The sequence below is a fragment of the Dipodomys spectabilis genome, unplaced genomic scaffold (genome assembly GCF_019054845.1).
Source record: "Dipodomys spectabilis isolate Male_0828 unplaced genomic scaffold, ASM1905484v1 ptg000017l, whole genome shotgun sequence".
NCBI classification, from domain to species: Eukaryota; Metazoa; Chordata; class Mammalia; order Rodentia; family Heteromyidae; genus Dipodomys; species Dipodomys spectabilis.
In genome coordinates, this window is record NW_024870694.1 from 15,303,187 (window position 1) to 15,328,547 (window position 25,361).

A 25,361-nucleotide genomic window follows, 5' to 3' on the forward strand; every position below is an offset into this window, starting at 1 on the left:
TTTTTTTTTTTTACAGTTATTAAGGAAAATGTATTCTTGTGTGAGCTATGTCTGACATGAGAAACACACTTAGGCCTTTGTGTCTGTGTTCTCAGGATGTGACACACAGTGGGTACCAACAAAGCAGCTCTGGAAGAGTTAAGTCAGGATGAATGTTCTATCTATTTAATTCACAGAATGACATTGGACATTCCCCATGGCTATAGGGTGATTAGTAGATGCTGAAGAGGAAAGAGGAGCGTTTAAGTATACACTCTGTTACAGGCGCAACCATATCTGCTTCTAATTTCACCCCCATTACTTCTTAGCTTTATGAGCTACATAAGGCTAAGTTACATAAGTTCCATAGTTTGATCTTCTCAATCAGTGACAGAGAATGAATTTGTGCAAATAAGTTATGGAAATTCAACGTTTATATAGCCTGGTCACAGAGACCTTTGTAAACACTAGCTACAGTTATCTACTTCGATCAGGAAGTAACAGTGATTTGGGCAGAGTGCTTATAGAAACAAAATAAGCTCCCTGGAGTTGTATTCTGCCTACGAGTCAAATAGAACTTATTTCCACATTGATAAATGGACCTAGGTAGACACATTTTTTTCATTATTTGTCATATAAATAGCAAAATTACTAAGTTTCAATTTCCTATATTAATTTTCCAATGTTTAAAATAATAAAATTGCTAAAAAAAAAATAGGTTTGATTTTTTTTAAAGAAATAGCGTCTAATCTTTATGTGAAAAGGAAGAAAACCGGGTACTCCATGTGGAGGTGGGAAGGGAATGAATGCTCACATAAGTAAGAAAAGCTAATAATCTTTATCCCTCTTGCAGTCAAAGGTTTGAGCCATGTTGTACCAACCCATTTTGGAAAGTTAGAATTGTATATTTTTAATATTTATCAAAGAAAATGCAAATTTTTGAATGGAATGGAAAGTTGGAAATGTCATATTATATGTGGTCAATTAATAAACTCAGCTCTTTAGAAACCATCGTGGTTATCCAATAGTTTTCAAAACACAACCAGAACTTGTTACTTTTTCAGAATCCAGTAATGTCTTAGGTTAATAAAACAACTTCTACCAAATACACATTAGCCTAAACATGGTTTGTCAATTATTACCATAAACAGCTACACTTATAGCAAATGTTTAACTCCAAGTTATGTCAAAGCACTTCTCAGAGTGATATAATTTGTGTTAACTCTGCAAAGGACTACATTTAATGGTTCATTTCAGACATGGCCTATTGGTTGCTGGTACAATCTGGTAATGAATGTAGAACAAACCAATGTCAAGTTTTTCCATTCAAAAAGCCATAGAGACACTATCTCCCCAAGCTGACATTAGATGCTTTAGATTCCACTCCTGTAGTCATTTTGACATCTTTCTTCCCTTTGCATTTAATGTTGATCTGGCTGATTACTTCTTATGTTTGTATAACTTTAGCCAAGTAAAATTTCAGCAAAAGTGCTTTGAAATTTCTCCTTATTTTTTTCCTTCTCATATTATCTAGATGACTTCTCTGTAAGAGAATGTTAGTGCTCTGCTCCCAATTTCTCACTGACATATTACTTAATCAGTTGTTTTACCTATTCATCAAATATTTATTAGTGTTTACCCTGTGAAGAACACCAAAGTACCAGAGATGCATATTTTTTGAAAAGACAAAAGCCCTTTGTTTATGAATTTGACATTTCAGAGGGAAAAAATAATTTTAAAAATTATCTCTCTGGTATTACAAAACTGCATTTTCCAAAATTCTCTGGAATATATGAACTACAAAAAGAGGATAGAATCATCACTTCAGTATCAGATATAGCAGTCAGAAAAGCCTCGGAGAGGGGCTGGGAATGTGGCTTTGTGGTAAAGTGCTTTCCTAGCATGCATAAACCCTGGATTCAATTCCTCAGTATCATATACACAGAAAAAGCTGGATGTGGCTCTGGGGCTCAAGTGATAGAGTGCTAGCCTTGAGCAAAAGAAGCTCAGAGACTGTGCCCTGGACATGAGTTCAAGCCCATGACTGCCCAAAGTACAAGAAAAGAAAAGAAAGAAAAGAGAAAAGTCTCAGAAAGAATGCAACTTACCAGCAAAGGTTTTAAGGAGGTAAAAGAGTAAACCATGTAGGCACATGAAGGATGTGAATATAGAGCAATGGGGCAGCAGGATGCCTTGGTTATTTAGGAAAACCAAGAAGGCCAAAGAGAGCTAGGAAAGGGTGGACCAAGTGATAAGTAAAGTCTGAGTCTAGAAAGGGAAGAAAACTGGTCTGGTAAGGCTTTTGTAAGAAATTGCAAAGACTCATTTTTTTCAACTTTGAGGAAAATAAGCAACTCAACAGATTTTGTGTAGAGAAATGACAAGATCTGAATTATAGTTAAAAGCATGACTTTCCCAGCTATATTGAGGGCAGACTGCAGGTGGACAAGTATAAACCACGAAGTACTCACTAAGAAGTTATTGCAGTAATTTCAGTGACAGGTGATAGCCATTCATGAATAATTTAAGTGAATTGTTGGTGAAGGTAATGAAAAGCAGTGAAGGTCTGTACATATTGTGAAAGTAAAGGCTACTTCTGATTGATTGGAAGCAGGGTAAGAAAGTCACAAATAGTTACACACACACACACACACACACACAAAGTCCTTTTAGTCTGAACAACCAAAAGAAAAGAGTAGTAATTCAGTGGAACAGGAAAAGTCTGTAAGGGAAAAAGGGTAAATGGGAAAGATGAGGTTACGTGTGCAGTAAGTTTATTTGTAGAAGTTTAACGAACCTGTACATGGTGGGTGTTTGATTATATGGTTCAGGAAAGAGATTTAGTTTGAAGGTATGAGGTTGGGAGTTATAAGACTATGGGTGATCATCTACAAGGGGTGAAGGAGGGAGTGAGCTATATAACAAAGGATGGATTTGATGACTGAATTTTAGGATACCCCTAATGTGTCAAGGTGAGGAAGATGGAGAAAACTGAACATTGGAGACAAACAAAAAAATGTATTGTGCCTGAGGCCAGATGAAGAGAGGTTAACAGAGAAAAGCATTAAATTGTGTTATATGCTGATAGTTTCTTCAAATAAAATGAAGAATGAAAATTGGTCATTGCTTTAGTGATGTGGTTCAGTTTTTCTTCATACTAGGGAGAGAAAGCAAAAGTAGCTTTGTAAGTACTCCTTTACCTCAGCCTACCTCTGACAATTCCCATGTACAGCTGAACTGCTTAAGGAATTCTGTATTTCACTATTTTATTCTGTAGTGCTTAGTTCCTTATATCTGTTCAATGTCTATTTTATATCTATACTTCAGATTCGATCTTTAAAGTGAAGTTATTTGAGGGAAATATGCCAAAATTATCTTTACTGAAGAAAATCCAGTTTTACAGGGAATAACTGTGTTATTGTTGGTTAGTGGTGCCTTTAACCAATGTCTTCCAGATCCCAGAACCTCAACCTGCTCCTCCAGTTTCCCTCAAGAGAATATTCAATAGCTCCTTGCTTGTCTTTGGATCTTCTGTTATGCTGACCATTTGGGTTCATAGGTTTGATTTATTCATACTTAATACCTTGACTTTGGGTGCCTATTTCATTTTGAACAGCTGCATGTCATGACCTTTAAGGACAAATACTGAAATGACTTCAGAGCTTCAGGGAATTTGTGCTTTTGCAAGGCTCTGAATCCAAACAATACTTTTCATATCCATCCATGTCCATCCATTTCTGCAGTATTTGATTTTCCCTGTCAAGGAGAAGGTCTGGGTAAATGACCAGCACTGAAGAGTTAAATGTGCAAGCATCTGTGCTCTCATTACAAGTATGAAGATTAAAGGTCCATCATGTAAGAAATCAGTGAATCTTGGATGTGTGGTTTCCTACACAATCACTGCCTCTTGCTCTCTGAGTTCTTATTGAGAGTTTTGCCTCCTCCCACCTTTATATTCAAACATAAAATGTACCTGGGGGAAGAGGGCCTGAGTGAAGTTCTTCATCTTCAACTTCATGGAAGTTCTTCATCCTCAGTTTAACTTGCCAGTGATCAGAGTTACTATCACAAGTTCATGCTCGTAAGCATATAGTTAGACAAGAGCAATCACAAGCATTAACGATAAGCATAAACAACAAAATTAGGTGGGTGGTGGATCCTATCAGCGTCAAGGCTTTTTGTGTGATAGTATTACTATAGTTATGCAAGATGTTAAATTTGGGAAAATTTAATATTAATGTATCTGTGTGTGTGTGTTTGTGTGTGTGATACTAGGGATACACCTCAGGGCCTTATACTTATTAGGTAGACTACTTGAACCATGCTCCCAGCCACTTCCCTCACTTTTTTGGCATTAATTATTTTTCAGGTAGGTTCTTGCACTTGTCACTTGAGCTAATGTCAGACTGTGATCCTCCTACCAACTTTGCTGGGACCACAATACTTACCACCATCTTTGGTTTATGGACCAAGTTGAAGTCTCACTATTTTTTTTTTCCAAAATGTCTTTCAAGTACAACCCGAAATTGCAGAAAGGCAACCCTCCCACTTCCAGAGTAGCTGAGATGACCAATGTGAGCCACTGTGCCCAGCTTCTGTACTGGTTCTTAACAGTCTATTTGAAATTTCCAATTCTCTGACAATAAAGAACTAAAATTTCAGATAATAAATCATGAATGGCTAGACTTTTTCCCAATTCCATCCAATGGTCATGAACAAGAAGTATCTGAAGCAGATACTTCATGCTGGCCTTTGGGAGTCGGAAGGGAAAGTCACACAAGGAAATGGATAAATGGTCATCTGGGATGAGGAAGTGAGTAATGAATGTAACTTTTTATCTTAGTACCAGCCATAGAAGTGGTGATTGCAATATTACTGTGACTGTCGACTCCATCTCCATTCTGTTGTCATGTTAGGCACCTGCGGCGGAATCATGTACTTTTTAACAAGAATTATTTGATCCGTGTTTCTGGTCCGCCTTTGTGCTCATTTCTAAACATGCTGTCCTTGTTTCCATTCCGTTTCTAGTCATCTGGTCTTTCCTTCCTTTCCCAGAAATTCTTAAGATCATTGACTCCACTGACGGAAGTCAGCCTTCTGACCGCCTAATAAATAAGTTCACCAGTGAAAAGCCTATTTTTCATTCTGTTTAATTACAGGCTTCAGAGACACTCAAAATGGAGGGTGTCTTAGGGACAAATAATACTGTAGGCTCGGTTTACTTTTCTCCTGTTGGCATTGGCACTGAGCCCTTCTTCCTCTGCTTTGAAATTCATGGCTGTGACTGTGGCTGCATACTAAACAGAGCACGGAAACTGCACAGCCTGCTTAGCCTGTCCAGATGCAGCTCCAACTATCTATATACCTTAATGGTCAATTCAGAGCAGTATTTTAGTGAACTAATATGGCTCATTTGTTTCAGTTGCAATCTATGTGTGTGATCATAAATGGGTTCGTGTATTATCATTTGAATTGGATTTGGTGAATACACTGAAACCTCAGCTACAATATGCTTCTTCTGAATTCTAGGTGTTTGGCTTTAAAATTGGCTGTTGGAAATTATGTTTGTATAAAATGATTAGATAACACATAGACACTGTAAAAAATATATATGTATGTATATACACACATAAAACATTCAAGAGACTAACGGTGAGAAATATAATTTCTCTCCCATTCTTATTTTCTTAGTCTCCGATTTCCTTTCCTTTTTACAGAAACAATTACTGTTCACAGTTTTATGCAGAGCCTTCCTGTGTGCATGTAAAATATATGTATAGAGTTTATATACAGCAAGTGTTGTAGCATTCTCTCCCCGTTTGTACATAAAATGGTCACGATTTGCAGTGTTCTAGAATAACTCTTAGAATCCTCTCCACATAAGTGTCTGTGATCTGCCTACTCAGAACAGCTGCTGAGGTTAGCCATCATAGCTTCCTACTATTCTGCTGAATGAACCTAAGAACTGTGTCTTTCACAGTAAACATCATAATTAATGATCATTTGTATCACATCTAGGTATCTGTTGTATGCATTTTTAGGAGGTGAATTCTAAGACAAATGATGTATTTATTCTTTAGTTTAGTAGACCTAACTACCTCCCAAATAAGCTGTGTAATATTCTCAATTGTATTTGGAAGAACGTCTCTCCATATCTATCCCTTCTCAGGATGTTGCCACATTCTGAATTTGCCAATCTGATTTTTTGTAAGCCCCAGCCAGAGGCTGAATGATGTGTATGAGAATAGAAAAGAGGATCTAAAAATGGGTAGAAAAACCAAATAAGTGTTCCAAATATAAGATTCTATTTTTAAAATCTCTACCAATTCCCTGTAATACATTGGAATGTTGACAGCATTTGAAGCAGCCAGCTAGCTTCCATAGTGGTGTTTAAGGGCCTTGACAAACACTTCCAAGGTTCTGACCTTAAACTTAAATTCCCTGAACTCTTAGTACCTGTGAGCATGCATTCAACATTCCATCTCCTAGCACACAACTTCATTAGTCACGAGGAGCCATCATTCATGCCAGCTATGTAGGAAACATAACCTAGAGCAGCTAACAAGTGCAGAGAACAGGAAATAATCTGAGTCAGCCAACCACTGTCTCTGAGCAGATTATCCTGAAGGTATGTCAAGAACCAGATGCTTCAGTGTCACTTCTGTGATCTCAGCAATGGGAACCTTGTGCACCCCACTATTCCAGGTAATCATCTTTTCTTCTGCAAGATTTCCTGAGATTCTATGAATCCTTGACTTACCATGGATATGGTAAATTTCTTAATTTAGTTTTGTTACTGTAGAAATAACGTAATATACATTTAACCATTACTTTACTTTGTTTTATTATGATTATTTTAAATAAAAATGCTATGGAGCAAGATGCCATGGCTGGGTTAATGTAAAAATGTTAACTGTTGGTCTGCAACCATATTTGATTCTTGACTGTTTTTCAATGCTGACGGCTATAGATAGATCAGAGCCATTTTAACATTAATTGCTTTCTCTGCTTTAAATACCCTTTTTGGACCCATACCTGCATCTCTGTTGAATACCATGGACCTGAAAGATTTTCATCTATAACATAGTAAGACTTCTCTCACTATTTCATAATAGCCTGGAATCTTAACAGCTAATTCATTGGTAGTAATGTAGTATAACAGAAGACCATGTACTTCTTGCTAGAGTACAAAATACCAGAAGACAAGGAAGTGACTTGGAAGTGTAATTCTGGCTTTATTTGTTTATCCTTTAAGCTAAGCCCCTAATGATTGCATCTACTCATAAATAAAGTTTCTTTATGGACAAAATTTGAATGTTCATTTTCTTCTCTGTTAGTATGCAAATCTATTCGCCACATTCTAGCAAAAGAGAATGCAACTCATTTTCTGTGCTTATAAATTGTTCATTACCATGTTCTCTGATGGCCAATTCATAGCTCATCTATATCTCCACAAATCTCTTTTGCCTAGATAAACTTGGTGGAGTAAATACAAGGTACAGAAGAAGACACATTTGATATTAAGTGGGTAGAAACACCTACCTCCTACAAAATTCCCAAGTCTATCCTTTTAAAGTTTTTATAGCTTCTTACTTGTCCTTATGATGACAGGTGATCGTTTTAGGAAATAAAGTACTTTCTTTCCTGTGACTGTGGCTCTGAGATGTCATCTATAAGGGCTCAACATAGAAAACTGAGATAATTGCAGTTCAGATCTCTTGAAGGTTATTACTTTCCCTCTTCTTTGATAAAGAGAAGGTTTTTAAATCCCAACAGGAATTCCATATGATCTTAAAAGGACCTTGACATTACAAGTTTAAGTCACCCTTTCATGCATGTATTTAACACCCATTCAAGCTAATAGGTTTGACTTCTGCTTGCTGGGAACTTGATTCCTTTACATAAAAATAATACAAGTATTCTAGGCAATGGTGGCTTATGCCTCTATTCCTAGCTACTTAGGATTACTGATATGTGAAGATTGGGGTTCAAAAACAGCCAGGAGAGAAAATTCTATGTGAGACTCTTATCTCCAATTACCAACTAAAAAGCCAGATGTGGAAGTGTAGCTCAAGTAGTACAGCACCAAGCCAAGCAAGAAAATCCAGAAAAAAAAAAGCAAGAACTAGAAGCTAATGCCAGTATTGAAACACAAGAGCAACAGCAATAATACTAGTGATGATGATGATAATGATGATGATGATGATGATGATGATGATGATGATGATGATGATGATGATGATGATGAACATCCTTTGTCTAACAAAAATGTGGAAAGAAAGCAAAAATAATTCAAGGTGTACAAAAGTTCTTATAGCAAAGTTTTCAAATCCATCCATAATATTATGTAAGATAGGAATCTGGTTCACATTTTACATCCTCTGTCATTGCTAAGTTTAAGATTCTACCCAGAGAATTTTTTTCAATTAAAACCCAAATGCAGCACCAACAAACTATGCTGCAGAGTTTTTAATTAAAAAAGAAAGAAAGAAACTAATGACATAAACCCACATTGTCTCTAGGCACCGCTTATATTAAAGGATTAGATTGATGAGATGTTTGGATTTTATTGTTCTAAACATGTGTTTCAGTTGGTGCTCTCAGATCTACTGTGTGAAGAAAATGAAATGTAAGTAAGTAACAAGAAATTCTCTATTTTTATTTAGCATTGGGGAAAAAATTGAATAAAAAGGTTCATTTGAAAAGCCCCCAAAGAATTTTAAAATAATCATTCTAATCATGTAATTTCAAAATGTTAAGTAAATAGTTCATAAATTGCAGATGGGTCAATTCTTCTGAAAACAGGAAGCATAAAACATTTGTTGTGGGCAGCTTTGTTGAATAATGGCCCAGTTGATCTGTAGGTACGTTCGCCCACTGAGCTCCCTTCTCTTGAGGCTTCAAAGGCCCTTTAGTTCCTGAAAGGGCCATGTTGTAGCTCCGCAGCTGCACCTACTCTGATAAGTCAGGGCTAGCACAGGATGCCAGTTTTCTGGATAGTTCAGTTTTGAGCACAACAAAGCACCCTAAATTCTACACTGTCATATATACACTTCAAAGGGATCCTGGTGTGCATTATGTGAGTAACTGGTTCACTTTTCTCACCTTTTTTTTTTTGGTGCTGTAGACTTATTGGTTCTCCAAGTTCTATTTTTGACACAGGGAGAAGATGTCATTAATAATGCTGATGATGATTAATGGTAACCGTAATGCACTGTGACTTAGGGCAAGTGTCAGAAAAGCACTTCTGCCAAGTACTGTGTTCTGATGGCTACAGCGTCTGCCAGCCAGCTGTTTTCAATGAACATTTCTCATTACCCTCGAAGCCAGGGTCTATGGGCATGGGCTCTAGAGCAAGAGACAAGGCCAAGTGGGTGATATTTTTGGTCCTGGGATTATTCACCTATTTCTAGTGGCTCATCCTCTTGCTGCTTATTTAATTTAGTGTGTTCCTTTCTTCAGCTTTTGCGTGGCTCTTCATGTCTCTTTGAATGCAATAATTTTGGATCTTTTCCATTCTGCTTTCTGCGGCTCCTGACACAACACAGGTTTTGATTATTTGCTGCTTAGCTGACTCTGGACATGATATCATGGTTGTTCTCATCTTGCCTCTTCATTTTCTGCCTTTGACCCAGAATAATAGAATTTTTAAAAATCCATAATTGGAAAGGATCTTAAATGTCGAATCTAACTCTCTAATTAACATGACATATGGTAATAGGGGACATTTTATGCTAAGGTTACTGGTCTCCTTTTCAAGTGAAGTAATTGAGAGCCAAAGAGACATGGTAAATTAATAGCAGGACTTCAACTGGTACTTAGCTATGACCTTTTTATGACCACATAATTTTGCATCAAAGTATTTGTTATATTTATCATAATTTTCCTTTTGAGTAAAAACCAGAAACTGCCTCAAATAAAATGCTAAATTAGTAGGAAAGAAAAACAGAGAAGGCAAGAGACTGAGGCAGGGGTACTGTGACTTGAAGACTAGCCTGGGCTACACAGTAAATAAAAGAAATAAAAAAATAAATAAGATTAGGAAAACATAACATAAAAGAGAGAGCTTAGATTTGGTCCTAGGACTGATTCTGAACCTAGGATTTTATTGTAGCTCGAATTTTAAAGTTATTGAATTTTAAAGTTATTGTATATCTAACTTTTAATTCATTATATATTGGAGGAATACTTTTCTAAATACTATGTATGAAATTTTCCACCAATATTTGGATGATATAATTTGATAGTTATACTTTCCTCAAAAATTTGTGATGGGAATTACATATTGGCCTATGTTGAGGAATTTTATCAAAGAACCAAGGTCATGGAATCTGTTATTCCGTTTATTCTAAAAGGACGATGAGAAGCTTGTTCCTATTGTCAACAGAGTTCTCTTTATCAGCTTCCATAGTTGGAAAGCTTAAGCTGGGTATGAAATCCAGTTATAATTTTACATGTGGGTTTTACATCTTTCATAATTAACAAACTGATCTTAGTCTGTCTTTTTTCTCTTTTTTCAGCTGCTCTCCAGGGTTTCACTTCAAATGTTTGCTAGCCTTGTAGTAAAAGAAGCTCAAGGACAGTGCCCAGGACTTGAGTTCAAGCCCCAGGACTGGCAATGGTAATAATAATAATGAACTTTTAATATTTAGATCCATAGATTCTCTGCACCAAGAATGAAAATAAAGATCAAATGCTCTAAACATCCATGCAAAGCAGAAGCATTGGAGCAAGGGGAAGCTCTAGTTTTCTGGCAGAGAAAGAAATTATCTCCTTCAGCATCTACTTCTAAAGAGTGCTGATTATTGAAAGGCTAATGTCACTTCTTCTTGATACCTGTTTTCCTTTCTCTTTTTCTTTATTATATCAACAACCTATCATGATTAATCCTTTAATAAGTTCATTTTAAAACCATTTTATGCAAATCTTGGATTTAGAGTTTGAGTAACTAAAATACTGTTATAGTTTATGTGATACTGGAGTTTGAAATCAGAGCCAAGTGCTCTAGAGTTTGAAGTCAGGGGAAAGAACTCTATCATTTCACCCAAGCACACACACACACACACACACACACACACACACACACACACACACACACACACACACGCACACACCATTTCTCTCTCTCTCTCTCTCTCTCTCTCTCACACACACACACACACACACACACACACACACACACACACACACACACACCCCACATCCTTCACTCTTTAGGTTAAGTACTTTTAAGATAGGATTGACCATTTTTGCCCATGCCAGCCCAACCATGATCTTCCAACCTGCATGTTTTATATAGCTGGGATGTTTTTAGGTGTGAGCCACAGCGTCTGGATCCAGGCATTTTTTATTAAGGTTTTTCTTTTGTTTGCTTTTTGTTTTTATTTTTTTAAAGAGAACTCAAAAGTTACTTCTGAGAATGAATTGACAAAGGAAAGGAAATCAGGGTGGAGAAGAATGCAGGTAAAGTGATGTCCCTTTTGCTAGTTTCCGTTCATTGGTCAGCTAGTCACTACCCCACTGTCTTTCCTCATTCTGAATCTCAGTTGTCCAGGGTGTAAAATCCTCAGAGTGGAACAAATGATCCCAAGATGCCAGAAATTCTGACTTTGCACAATAACATTCCATTTCGCTTGCTAACAGCATCCTGGCCATTTTCTTCCTTATCAGATCCTCCACCAGAGGGTGCACAGGGTTCAGAGAAGTAAAATAAGTTAGCTTGGGTAACTCTTAACACTGAATACAATGTTGAGTGGCTCAAATCTTAGGAAACAAAAATGAGTTACTGAGAACTTGAAATTTATATTGTTATATGGACCGCCTTAATCTGTAAAAATAAATAGAGGTTTATATATTGAAGGAGATGAAATAATGGACAGCCTTAGCCTTCCATGTCAAGATTCAAAACCAAAACTTTATTGTGGCCAGGATCCAAAACATATTCCCTATATGAATCTATAACTAATAGACTGTGAGTTTTTAAGATTTTTTTTTTTAATTTAAGAACTGTGTGTGGATTCCTCTACTACAAAAGTGATGTATAAGGGCTGGAGATTTAGTTCAGTGGAATAGTACTTGCCTAAAAAGTGCAATACCTTGACTTCAGTCCTCAGCTCTGAAAAAAAATGAAAGTAATATATATATATACTAAAAAGTTATAATACAAAAATATTAAAAGGGAAAATTACTCCTACGTCTGTCTCCAAGAGAAATAAGCAATTTGTATTTAATTGTATATTCATATTAATTAATAGGTTTGGGGAGTTAAATTATTGGATTTGTGTAAAAATGTAAGAATGAGCTCTTTAGATTGTGTTTTTTTTAACCAGGAATTCTAATTATAAGCATAAATGTATATTCTTTTTGATAGGTAGATAATATTCCCTTATAATGTTATGCCATTAATTTTTTTAGAGCCCTTATTTCTAGGGCTCATAAATTCATCACAGTAGAGATTAAGGCAGGAAGATCATGAGTTTGAGGCCAGCCTGGGTCATATAGTATGATTGATCTCAAAGCATATGTTACATAATTTAGTTAAAAACAAAAATAAACTCTCCTAGTGCGAGTAGCCTGTGTTAAGATGATTTTTAAAGTTATATTTGGGTTGTCTTCTTTTTCCTTAGCCACTTTGAATTAAGAACATTGCTAATCTTTCTAGGGGCTCAAAATTCAAATGTAAAAAACAAAAGAAGAATATCTCCTGGCCTGGGTGAATGGCTTGTCTCTTCAGTGTTTGGGGAAAAAAAAAATAGATTGACACTTCACATATGTTAAAAACTCTTTTCTAACTAGGATAATGATAGATGTGACACTTCCAGAGAAGATGCTTGGAGCAATACACTAACTGATATCTACGAATGCTTTCAAGCTAAAAAGCACCAAGTGTTATTTGAACAATGGCTGAGGAAGGCATGATTGAGCATAGCTCTGTCTCCAAGGCTGTGATGAACAGGCATTCACTGTTCAACTTCAGGGTGCAGTAATGGTGGGCAGATGCTGAGATTTGAGAGAAATCGACCTGCAGATGTCCATTCAGTGCAGAACAACTCTTAAGTTCACAACATGCACATCTCTATTAACTGACCAGTTAAACCCATTGTCAACTTTTTATATGCTCTTTATAAATTTACTTCAGTAGTGACAGAGTTGTGAATGTCTAGTCACAAATCATTCAATCTTTTGGACCAAAGAGACAAATTTCCAGTTCTCTGGTAATTGGGATATCTAACTATTTCTTCCCCCTGCCCCCCACACACACTTAACATCTTACAAATTATTTAACCAGAAAGAAACCAACTGTTCAATACGTTTATTCTCTACCAAGGTACTAAAGATTAATAAGGTTTATAAGCATTCCATGGAAAATTTTTATTGCAAAGAACCCTAGCTACCTAAATAAAGAGAATGGGAGTATGGTTATCTGCCTAATAATTATGACATGCTGTTCTAAAAGTTTGTTCTGTTGTTCACATCTTACATAACAACATTTTTAACTTTAGAATCTAATCTATTACTGTAGATCTATCTGTCTATCTACCTACTAGATTCAAACTTACATCTATACAGGTAAATGTAGATGGGGGGGTGGGGAGGATTAGTAGGTGGTTATTCTGAGGGGACGAATGTGATGAGTAGAAATTTTATATTCCCAGAGAGATAAGTTTTAGCCAGATAGAGTTCTACTACTTACTGCTCTTTCTATATCATCAGGTGTATAAATTACAACGATGAGCGTCCTAATATGTGGTACATCTGGTAAGAATATACTTGATTCCTTTTATGAAACAATTCAATGTATGCTTATTTTCCAAAATAATTTGAGACTACACATAGCAGAAGGAAATTTTACTGGTGATGTAAATCAATACCTGTAGAATATCCCTTTCAAGCTAGAGAGTGTTGGCCAGTGTTTGCTTAAACACTTTCTGTGGCAGGGAACCAACTGTTTTTGAAAGAAAGAGTTTACTCCAGAGTTGGAGATTGGTAATAATTGACTCTTTAAAATGTTTCTAAATGATTCCTCCTGTGATATAGTTCAGCTATAAAAGATGTTCAGAACAAGTAGCTACTTCTTCTATGACAGAGTCCAGAAAGTTTTTTTTATGATTTTCTAAATCCTGATTTTTGTGTTTAACAGTCCTATCAATTTATAGTTAACTATCAAAGGCAAACACTTATCTTATCTACCTTTGAAAATCATTGTCCTAACATCTAAAATATGTAAACTTATCCAGGATACCAGTGGCTCACATCTATAATCCTAGCTACTCAGCAAGCTAAGATTCTCTCTCTCTCTTTCTCTCTCTGTGTCTCTCTCTATGTCTCTCTCTGTTTATCTCTGTCTCTGTCTCTGTCTCTGTCTCTCTCTCTCTCTCTCTGTCTCTCTCTCTCTCTCTCTGGAGGCAAAGATCTCTCTCTTTGCCAGTCCTGGGGCTTGAACTCAGGGCCTGGGCATTGCCCCTGAGCATCTTTTGCTCAAGGCTATCATCCTACCACTTGAGCCACAGCACCAGTTCCTGCTTTTTCTGTGTATGTGGTACTCATGAATCAAACCCAGGGCTTCGTGCATGCTAGGCAAGCACTCTAACACTAAGACGCATTCCCAGCTTCAATTCCAATTAACCACTCAAAACCTTAAAATGGTGTTGTGGCTCAAGTGTTAGAATGTTAACCTTGAGCAAAAGAGCTCAGGGACAGCACCAAGGACCTGAGTTTAAACCCCACACCAACAATATATATGCACAAATATATTGCTGAAACACAAGTTGAACTAATGGATATAAACTTGAAAGTAGAGAGGAAGAATAAAAAAGGAAGCAAAAAGAAGGAAAGAAGGAAGGAAGGAAGGAAGGAAGGAAGGAAGGAAGGAAGGAAGGAAGGAAGGAAATTAACTTTGGGAATGACCTTCAACATTTGAAGAAACAAATGATTATCACCACTTGACAATGTCATCCTTCTCTGAGGACCAGCAATACTCCAAGTACAGTAGCAATGTATGGTGATGGGAGTTAAGCATCCCAGTTTGCTTGCCCTGATCTAGCAGAGCCTTTCTTGTCCACTTTCAAGGTAGTACTATGAACTCTTAACTTGACACATGCCCTACTTCATTTCCCACCTGCTATTTTTGATGTCAGGTTTCTACTGCTGATTTTCTTGGTGGCTCTTCTCTGTGGGGTGGTCCTCTTTTGTTTCCAGTGCTGGCTGAAGGGACCTACCATTCACTTCCGGAGACGCACCAGGGCAGTTTTCGCTATTGGAGATTTGGACCCCATTTATGGTAAGGTGTTTATGGATTCTTCTTAGAAATCTGGAAAAACTATCCTCTATCAAGCACATTGGTGAACCCTGAACAATTCACAACTTATGAGAGACACCAAAGCACGAATTTGAGGGGAGGGTTTACACGGGAACACGTTATAAGAAAGGAGACCCCAGCTGAAATAAATCCCAGCTTTGTTGTAATAATTTCTAAAGCAGTTTATGTGCCACAGTGATGAATGTATTTGTCTAGCCTTTGTGTATTTCCTACAGGGTGCACCAGCCTGAAGAGTGATGAATGTAAAATAAAAGGGGACACTTTTAATATTATTTCAATAATCTGTATATCATAGCAATGAGTGTTGGACATTAAATCACCTTCTATATATTATCCTACAGTCTTTGAAAACAAGAACATACTTAGGAAGACATTGTTTTCTTTAAAAATCTATATCCACATCATTTATTTTACACCTCTCAAGTTTCAGGAAGTAGATTCAGACTTTTTCCATACTACCTCTGTTTCTTAACTATAAACTTAGAAATTGGTAATTATTTCCCATGGAAGATATTATCTATTACTGCACTCTTCTGATAAGCACACATACATACAAACACACACACACACACACACACACACACACACACACACACACACACACACCTTTTCTATGTAAGTTAACTTCACAGATATATAGGTAAGGATGTAATAAAAAATTAGGTTGTGAATTCATGAACAAAACAACTCTTTCTTGAACATAAAGTATACTCTCCTATTCTGAACAAATATGACCATATGTATTTCCTTAATAACAGGAACTGGGCTCTAGTCTTTGTTTCCCTCCTCATTCTTCCCTTTCCTCCCAGTCCCAGGTATAGCCTCTGAGTTTGATTTTTATTAAGAAATATGTAGACTCTTACAATATTATCTTCTATTACCATCTTACTTGGAGGCCACTGAAGTAGTTATTCTTTGCTATTCATCTTCTTCTCTGGCCATATAGGCTATCCAACCACTGACGTACTTCACTATCCTGTAAAAAGGATGCACAATATGCATTTAAGTTAGTAACAAACAATTCACATAGCCTTAGAGCAAATGTTACCCCAGAGTACTTGAAATTCCTGTTTCCATTATCTAAAACCAAAGTTTAAAAAAAATAATTTAGAAAATGTTATTCTCTGTAATCCTTAAATTCTCCCAAACTCTGTCTCAGGAATCAAATCCATGGGCAATATTTAGAGCAATCTGAAATATGAACCCACACTGGATTCACAGTCATGACTAGATTCTCCTTTATGCATTCACATTCTCCCTAATGTTTCTATAACAAAAAGTCCCTCTTCAGAGGGAAGATAGAGGACCATTCCTGGATCCTATTGTGGGTAGAGGCAAGTAAGGGTCAAAAGATCAATATTCACAAAAAATTTACTGCTTCTCAGATAAAGTCCAGCTACTGAGGAATATGTATATTTTGTATGTGTTTGTATGTATGTGTATGTGTATATGTGTGTGTGTGTGTGTGTGTGTGTGTGTGGTACATGGAAATACTGAATTTGGGGGATCTATTGTTGAGTTTTCCTATTTAGAAGAGGGAGAGAAAAATGAGAAATCACTTCAATGGCACTTGTGATATATGAGAATATGAAGTAGGGCTTCATCCCTAGTCTTTGCCTTCTCTTGCATACAAAAGGGAAGTCAAGACATTCTCCAAGCATGCAGAATATAGGTAATAGGCCATTTCAAATATTTTAATGGAGACATTAAATTTGATGTATTCACCTTAGGGTCCTCCCAGACTTTTATTTTATTTCATCAAAAGTTATTTCACTTTAATATCACTATGTGTTAAACAATCAGTTGAAATAGTTGTGTTCTTCTGACCTACAGCTCAGATATTTGACTCAGAGAACCATATAGAAATTGCCCTTAAATAAAGAGAGCCAAAATGAAATCTTCAACTGAATTGTCAAGGGTAGAGTTGAGTGAACTTTACTAATGCTAAAATATATAAAATATGTGGTTTATCTAAGTAGCAATTCATGCCAATATTACATGGCTAATGTTTCCAATTATTTTGATTAAAAATACTAATGAAAAAAAGTTAACTACTTGGCTTGGCATCCTCATAAAAGGTGCTTAAGGGAGATGTTGCCAGCTCAGACTATCTTAATGTCTGATGGGAATTCAAGTCTATAAAAGGTTTTTCAGATCTGAGCCAAATACCCCTTATCCAATAGCCTCTTTTGGACCAATGACTGCCATTATTTTTCCCAGTCCTGGGGCTTGAACTCTGCACCTGGGTGCTGTCCCTGGGCTCTTTTTGCTTAAAGTTACCAGTCTACCACTTGAGCCACAGGGTCACTTTTGGTTTTCTGGACATTAATTGCAGAGCCTCACAGACTTTCCTCCCCCAGCTGGCTTGAAGCCACGATCCTCAGGTATCAGCCTCCTGAGTAGCTAAGATTATAGGTATGAGCCACCAGCACTTAGTGACTTTGCCAATTTTTGCAGTGTTTTGATGATTCAGTGTTCAGACAACTGGATTGTGTTCTCTTCATAGCCTTTACATGTTTGAATGATGGATTCTGGGTTTAGGAGTTTCCCTGTTCAGCTATTGTTTTCAGTAGAAGAGACTCTGGCACTTATTTCGCTCAGTTATTACCTAGGTGTAAGTATGTTATGAGAGAACTCTTTATTTCCATGAATGTCCTTCTATTGGTGCTGCTATGGGGTGAGTTGTGTAGCCCACTGAATTTATATACATAAGTCCTAAAGCCTAGTACTTCAGAAGATGACAATATTTGAAGACAGGAACCTTGGAAAGTGAACTAAGTAAAAAATTCAGTAATTAGGATGGAAGGTAACCCAATATGACTGGCATCTTGATAAGATCAGCACATAGCCACAGAGAAAAGACACAGGGGAAGATGCAAGGTGAAAGGTTATCTTCTCTAAGGCAAGGACATAGGTCTCAGAAGAAACCAACTCTGCTGATAATTGATCTTGGAAATCTAGACCCAGAATTTGGGGAAAATAAAGTTCTATTGCTATAGCCAGCCACCTAGTCTTTGAAACTTTGTTACAGCAGCCCTAGATGACTCTGACACACCTTCCATAGGGATTAAGGGGGAAGAGGCATAAGTAGAGAGAGAAACAAAAAGGAAGGTCACAAGGAAGTTGAGATTGCAGAGAACAAGGGAAGATAAGGAGGAAGGAGAGAAGAAAATTGCACAATATTACACTTTAAAGATGGAGCTATTTTAAGAACTAGAATTGAAATGGCATTTATTTTCTAGGATCTCTAAGCTTACCTCCCACCTCTCTCTCTTGATTTTTTCTGGGTCAAGTATACATGTTCTCTCTATACCATGCTCCAGAATCTCCTCTTAGTCCCCCTGTCTTTAGTACCCATCCCTTATACAAGTACTACTTACCCTCTATATACAATACAATCCCCATGATCATCCTTGCTATAACCTATGGAAAGTCCACTCAATATCCTATGTCTACCTGAGTGGAACAACGCATAGCATAGCTTCTGACTTCTTCCTGATCTCTTCAATCATCAGACAGGAATAATTATGGAATTATTCAGGTGTTTTGTCCAGAGCCTGTATTAGGAGTAAAATGATTTCTCATTTCATTGTTGTTGTTTTCTTCCAAATACTTCATCTATTTAAATAAAAATTTTGGAATCTCTTCTAAATAATAAATAATCAAAAACCACAGATTTATGTTGGGCACCAGTGGATCATACCTGTATTCCTAGAAACTCAGAAAGCTATGATCAGAAGATTGTGATTCAAAGCTAGCCCTGGCAGGAATGTTCATAAGAGTCTGACCTCCAACTAACCGACCCAAAGCCAGAAGTGCTAGAGCACTAGCCCAACTGGTAGAGTACTAGCCTTGAGAAAAAGGAAAAAAGCTGAGGGAGTGCACCCAGGCACTAAGTAAGTAAGTAAATAAGTAAATAACTAAATAAGATACCTGGGGTTTGGTATGGGAGGTGAATGAAAAGACAAGCAAGGCTGGAGGTAGACAATTTAATGTTCAGTAGAAAGAGCACAGCAGAAAGATCTCACTGTAGTTTGTCAGTACTTCAGTAAAAAAAAAAAAAAATACCAAATGACTCTAAAATCTGTGGGAGTTCTTTCATGTGCTTTGTGGATGAAAGCTGGGGCCCTGAATCCCTGCAAAAGTGCCTGCCTTTCCCGAGCAGAGAGCAAGGTGAAGCCCACAAACACTCTCCCAGGGACACTCATCTTGGCTTAGCTTCTCTGGGCCAACATCTCTGACAATGCTGCTTTTCAACGACCGAAGCTCCCTGACCCCATTTCGTCTGCAATTGCAGAGATAATTTGCCTTTTACCTCATTTTAGCAAAACATATATAGAAAGACTGATCTGGCTGTGATTAAATGTGATGGCTCTGAGCTTGGGGGGAACAGAGGACTGAAGAGAGATGACTAAGAAGAGTGGGCCCTCATGCACTGCTCCTTTCTCCCTCCAGAATTCCCACAACTGACTCATTTTATGCTCCTTTAGAGAACTTTCCCCTACATGTTATAATTATATGTAAGTAGCCTGTAACTTATTTTAGGTAAACAAAGGAAGGAATTCATGGGCACACATTTGTGAAAGGGCATGACAATACTCATGGTCCAGATTTACAGAGCATTTACATTGAATCACACCTCAAATCTCCAATCTTTATTCTCCCCTACAAGTCTGTGGGGCATTTATCATCATTCCTAACACAGTACTGATGAGGAAATGTAGGCCTATCTAGAAAACAACGATTAGTAGATAGCAAAGGTGTGACAGCATCCCACCATTTAAGCATTTCCATATGTAAGAAAGGATAAGATTTTTTAAAAAATAATAAAGGAAAGTATAATCAGGTAGGTACAGGGACATACGCCTGGGATCTTAACACTTGGAAGGCTGGAACAAGAGGGCTACAAACCTGAGGGTATGAAAACTGAGATGAGAACAAAGTGGTCCTAGTAAAGCATAGTAAGATAAATCTCTTGGAGTGTGGAGTGTGTGTGTGTGTGTGTGTGTGTGTGTGTGTGTGTGTGTGTGTGTGTGTGTGTGTGTGTGTGAGATAACCCTTAACCTAGGGCCTAGGCACTGTCCCTGAGCTTTTTCACTAAGGACTAATGCTCTACTTCTTGAACCCTGGTTCTACTTCTAGCTTTTTGGTAGTGAATTGGACTTTTCTACTGTAGCTGAGAACTGGAATTCTAATCTTCACCTCCAAAACGAGGATTACAGGCAAAAGCCATCTGGAATTGTTCTTAATAGCATGAGGAACTTGAATTCTGGCTATATAACCTCAGTAGAAAGTATACTGGCATAATGTCTTTGCTGACAGCTCTGGAAAAACACACAATTTGGGCAAGCATTTTAATCTGAGTTCTCTTAACTATACTTAGCTATAGTTCTTAATCATTCAAAAGATAAAAAAAAAAATGCCTGATTTCCCTAACCCAATTCAAATAAAATGGCATGTAAACATGCTTTGAAAAAATTGAAAATAGTTGTATTTTCAATTTCTAAAAGCTTTCTGAACACCTTGATTTGTTATATAGTATAGTATTTATAATAGGTCTAAAAGCATCAGCAACATTTATAGGAAGCAGATAATATAATTTTCTACCAAAGAGAGCAATTGTAAAGGTACTATCACCTGGTGCATCATACTGATAATATTGGCATTGGAAATAAATTGATACTGCAACAAAAAATAAGTGTGTAAATCCAATGGATCAACCACTTCTAGGCAAAATGCTAAGTGAATTACTATTGACTTTGTATTGCCTATATCAGAAGCAGTCTGCCAGGAAAATAGCCAGTGTTCAATATAAGAATTCACCATGGAGGCCAGGTTTATACCTGTAATCTTAGTTACTCAGAAGGCTGAGAACTGAGGTTCACCATTTGAAGCAGCCCAGCAACAAAGTCTGTGAGATTCTTAGATGCCTTCAGTCACCAAAATGCTGAAAGTGGAGCTGTAGCTCAACTGGTAGGGAATTAACCTTGAGCAAGTCTGGGGGACAAGTATAATTTTTTGTCTTTTACCATCCATGGTGTTTACATGATAAATGAGACAGACTCTAGACATTCACAGTGAAACCAAAGGAGAATACTCTTAGGAGAGGATTACACAAGCTGCATAGCTATGTGAATATGATCATATAAAATGAACTCAAAAAAAATGGAAACAAGGGTTTGTTTTGTTATTTTTGTTTTTTGTATTTTGTTGCTGCTTTTTAAAATTTTCTGAACCTTTTGTATGTAAGTTAATTGTTTGGGGAAGGTAGAGGGGAAGCACAGAAATGGGGGGACAAAAGGTGAACAAATACAGCAGTGGCACACTCTAGATACTATGTTGAACTATACAACTTGTGGGGAAAGGAGGTTGGGAGGGAAAAAACTAAGAGAAAAAGAGGAAGGTGGTGACTATTTAAAAAGAAATGTAGGGGCTGGGAAGGTAGCCCAGTGGTAGAGTGCTTGCCTTGCATGCATGAGACCCTGGATTTGATTCCTCAGCACCACAAAAGCAGAAGAAGCTGCTATGGCTCAAGTGGTAGAGCGCTAGCCTTGAGCTGAAGAGCTGAAGAACAGCACCCAGGCCCCACAACCGACAAAAAAAAAAAAAAAAAAGACATTTACTCACCACCTGACTTAAGTAACTGTAACCTCTGTACATAATTTTTACAATAAAAAATAAATTATTTTTTAAGCTAAGGGACACCTTCTAGATGCTGAGTTCATGCTCTAAGACTGGCTCAAACATACCCCCCCACAAAAAAATCAACCAGGTGCCAATGGCTCACACCTTTAATCCTAGCTACTCAGAGGGCTGAGGTCTGAGGATGGCAGTTCAAAGCCACCCCAGGCAGGAAAGTCCATGAGACTCTTGTCTCCAATAAAACAAAACCGGAAGTTTCGATGTGGTTCAAATGGTAGAGCACTCATCTTGAGCTGAAGAGCTGAGGGACAGGGCCCAGGCCGAGTTCAAGCCCCACAACTGACAGAAAAAAAAAAAAAATTCACATGAAGCAATGAACTTTATCACTGTTAACTCTGCTTAATCAAGTGACATAGCCTGGAAATGTGCCTAAACTTAAAATCTGCCAAAGGCTTTACTCCATAGTATGGTTTATGTAATTATTTCTATTATATCTAATAATGATGACAGCAACAATAATTAATCATGATTTAACCATTAAAATAGGATAAATATAAAAGAAAAATTCAGTCACATATTCATAATTAATTATAATTGAAATACGGATACTGGGTCTAAGTAACTTCACCTTGCTGAGTGGTGGGGGCTTTTCACCCAGCTCTGAAAAGCCTAGAGGCCATTCATTGAATTGCAGATGCAGAGGATATGTCATGCTATTTGGCCTGAGATAGTTTGCCTTACTCCCCTTTGACTATCCCCTACCCCATCATGTGGTATTTGCCTTTAAAAGCTTTGTGGAAACTACTTTCTGGACTGCAGGTCTTTGGGACCGAAGTCCACCTCAGTCACTGGCTTTCTAATAAAGACAACCAATTTGACCTCTCAAAATGTAGTTTCTCTGTTTCGCTAGAATGAATTCCCATATAGTATTATAAGAAGAAAAGTGAAACTTTACTGTGTGGTAGGTCTTAAACATTGCATTCACTTACTACTCTTACAGAGGAAAATACTATTAAGTAGCCTTTTGTTGCATCAGAGAAAACTGAGGTAAATATATGCTATGTGATAAAACAAAGGTAAGCAAAGTAATGAAGCAAGAGGTGAAGTTTACATCCCAAATACAGCACTTATCCTTCACATACTATAATAATACTTGATCACAATTTTCTCTGAGAACCAGAAAAACAACAAGCAAGGCAAACACAATTTATACTAACTTATCATTTTCCAAAATAACCATTTTGAGTGATGTGCAAATGGAATTCCAGTGATACAGCTATGCCTAAAAGCTAATATTCTGAATATTTTTAGTAATTGTGGCAGGTTCTTTGGAATTTTTGAAGAACTAGCAAATCTTAATCCTTTAAGGAATGTCAGCCAAATTCTTCTCTCCAAAAACAGAGGAGGCTATTTTGGGCCTGCAGTCCATATAGTCTCTGGAGAACCAGGAACTATTCACCTCTGCCACTGTGGTTCAACAGCAGCCACAATCAATATGTAAATGACTGAGTACGTTTGTGTTCCAATTAAACTTAACATACAGAAGCAGTCAAAGGCTAGATTTAGTTCAAGGGCTTTCTCTTGTAAAGGTGAATTTAAGATTATTGCTACTGTTTGTGGAAGAAGTAATCAAAAATATTAAAGAAAAGACCAGGGTAGAAAAATGTATATAAAAAAAGAGGGCTAGGAAATATTAGTATTGATTGCTTGTGTAACATTAAAGTAGTTTTTCAAGGAGGGCTATTGGAATAAACGCAAGGTCTTTCAAGGTGACAAGTTTGGAATGAGAAGGCTAGTTTTTGTTGTTTTTGTTGTTGTTCATTTGTTTTTTATTGAATGGCTTTATTGTAAATAGTTTTATTAGAAACCTTAACTTCAAAGTAGCATTTTACTCTGCAGAGTATCTTCTAAAAGTTATATGTCTATTTTAAATAGAAACTTTTCATCATTGATGTTAACATACTTAGTATTCATCAAAAGGAGATGTTTAGATTATTTGTTTCCCAGGAATTAGTTACTCCAGCCTGCAATCCTAGTTTGTCAAGTGACTAAGATCTGAGGATTGTAGTTCTAAGCCAGCCCAGTAAAGAAAGTCCACAAGACTCATCTCCAATTAATTAGCAAAAAGGCAGAAGCAGAGATACAGCTCAAGTAGTAGAGCACCAGACTTGAGTAAAAAAGTCAAATGAGAACTTGAGGTCCTGAATCCAGGCCCCAGTATCAACAAAACACAAGACCAAAAAAAAAAAACAAACAACACCTCCCCACCTCCTGTAAAAAGAAAACCCATTTGCATTTGTTGTACTCTGTGATCATACCATAAATAAAAGTACTAATGTTGAATAACATTTTAAGGTTTCTAGCGAGATTTGCATTTCCTAGGGTGGGAACATGAGCTAAAATTATATTAGTGTTCAGAGGAATCTGCTTTTTTGATCCCTGAGAGAGGATTTTCTCTAATTTCAGATGTTCATCTGTGAATGCTCCCCAGTGGTTAGTATAATGAGTTCATTGTAAGAGATTTTCTTGCTATCATGACTAGGCTAACACTGCAGAGAGTAAGATGATTGCAAACCTTAGGTACAAGTAATTTTCTGTTGCTTCAGTGAGCCAAGAAATGCCCAATATCATCAGGCAGTTCATACACTTCTGTTTTATGCGGACTAAAAAGATTACTTTTCTCCATCTTTTCTTCCCCAGGGACAGAAGCAGCTGTGAGGCCAACTGTTGGAGCTCACCTTCACACTCAGAACCATGACCTGTACCCTGTTCCCTGTTTTGGTACATTGGATTCTCCACCTCCCTATGAAGAAATTACAAAAACAAGCCAGCTATAGATGGGGATCATCAACTGAGAGTATTAAGAATATTTATAGTTCAAAAATATCTGAGTTAGGCTGGAATATAGCTCAGAGGCAAAACCCTTAACTAACAAGTGAAATGTCCAGGGTTTGATTCCCCATACCAAAAAGAAAAGACAAAAACAAACAAATATATACACACAGTTAAAAATAAAGTTTAGCAACAATTCTTTCAAAGTAGTATCTGATAATTCACATTTAATCCAGATCATCTTTAGCTGAGTGGTTCCTGGAGAACTATGACTTCCATGTAAAGGACAAGGGAACCAAACAATGAATGCAGAAAAATCATTTTATAATGACAGTGTCTGAATCATGAATTAGTAGACACTTGACCTATCACTTCCATGCTACACTTTCAGCCATACAACCAAGTTAATACTTTTTCATTAGTACTCATATAGGAACTAAACAGTGTTATGAATATTTTCCACTAAGTATTCCACAATATTACACAATTTTTTTCTGCCCCAGTGTCTAGCTACCTATAGACAGACCTACCAATAGACAGACAGACAGACAGACAGATAGACAGGCAGACAGACAGGCAGGCAGGCAGG

At 37.0% G+C, this 25,361-nt stretch overlaps 1 protein-coding gene across 2 annotated transcripts; it reads left to right on the plus strand.

Moving 5' to 3' along the window:
• The first annotated feature begins 6,476 nt into the window (after positions 1 to 6,476).
• Tmem207 (transmembrane protein 207) lies at positions 6,477 to 24,910 on the plus strand. 2 transcript variants are annotated; one of them, XM_042668528.1, is made up of 5 exons: positions 6,477 to 6,684; positions 8,571 to 8,608; positions 13,693 to 13,737; positions 15,117 to 15,259; positions 24,641 to 24,910. In XM_042668528.1, exons 1-5 carry the CDS (start codon positions 6,610 to 6,612, stop codon positions 24,775 to 24,777), a joined length of 438 nt encoding a protein of 145 aa, XP_042524462.1. In that variant the 5' UTR covers positions 6,477 to 6,609; the 3' UTR covers positions 24,778 to 24,910. The 2 variants fall into 2 exon arrangements, with proteins under 2 accessions (XP_042524462.1, XP_042524461.1); XM_042668527.1 differs by lacking the exon at positions 8,571 to 8,608 and adding an exon at positions 10,500 to 10,600.
• Positions 24,911 to 25,361: the final 451 nt, after the last annotated feature.

What these genes read in the sequence shown, in the direction of transcription:
- Tmem207 (XM_042668527.1), top strand. Translation starts at nt 6,610, where the DNA reads ATGTCAAGAACCAGATGCTTCAGTGTCACTTCTGTGATCTCAGCAATG. An exon ending in AAGCCCCAGGACTGGCAATG is followed by an intron (nt 10,601 to 13,692) that starts GTAATAATAATA and finishes CTATATCATCAG; the next exon opens with GTGTATAAATTACAACGATG. An exon ending in CCTAATATGTGGTACATCTG is followed by an intron (nt 13,738 to 15,116) that starts GTAAGAATATAC and finishes TTTTGATGTCAG; the next exon opens with GTTTCTACTGCTGATTTTCT.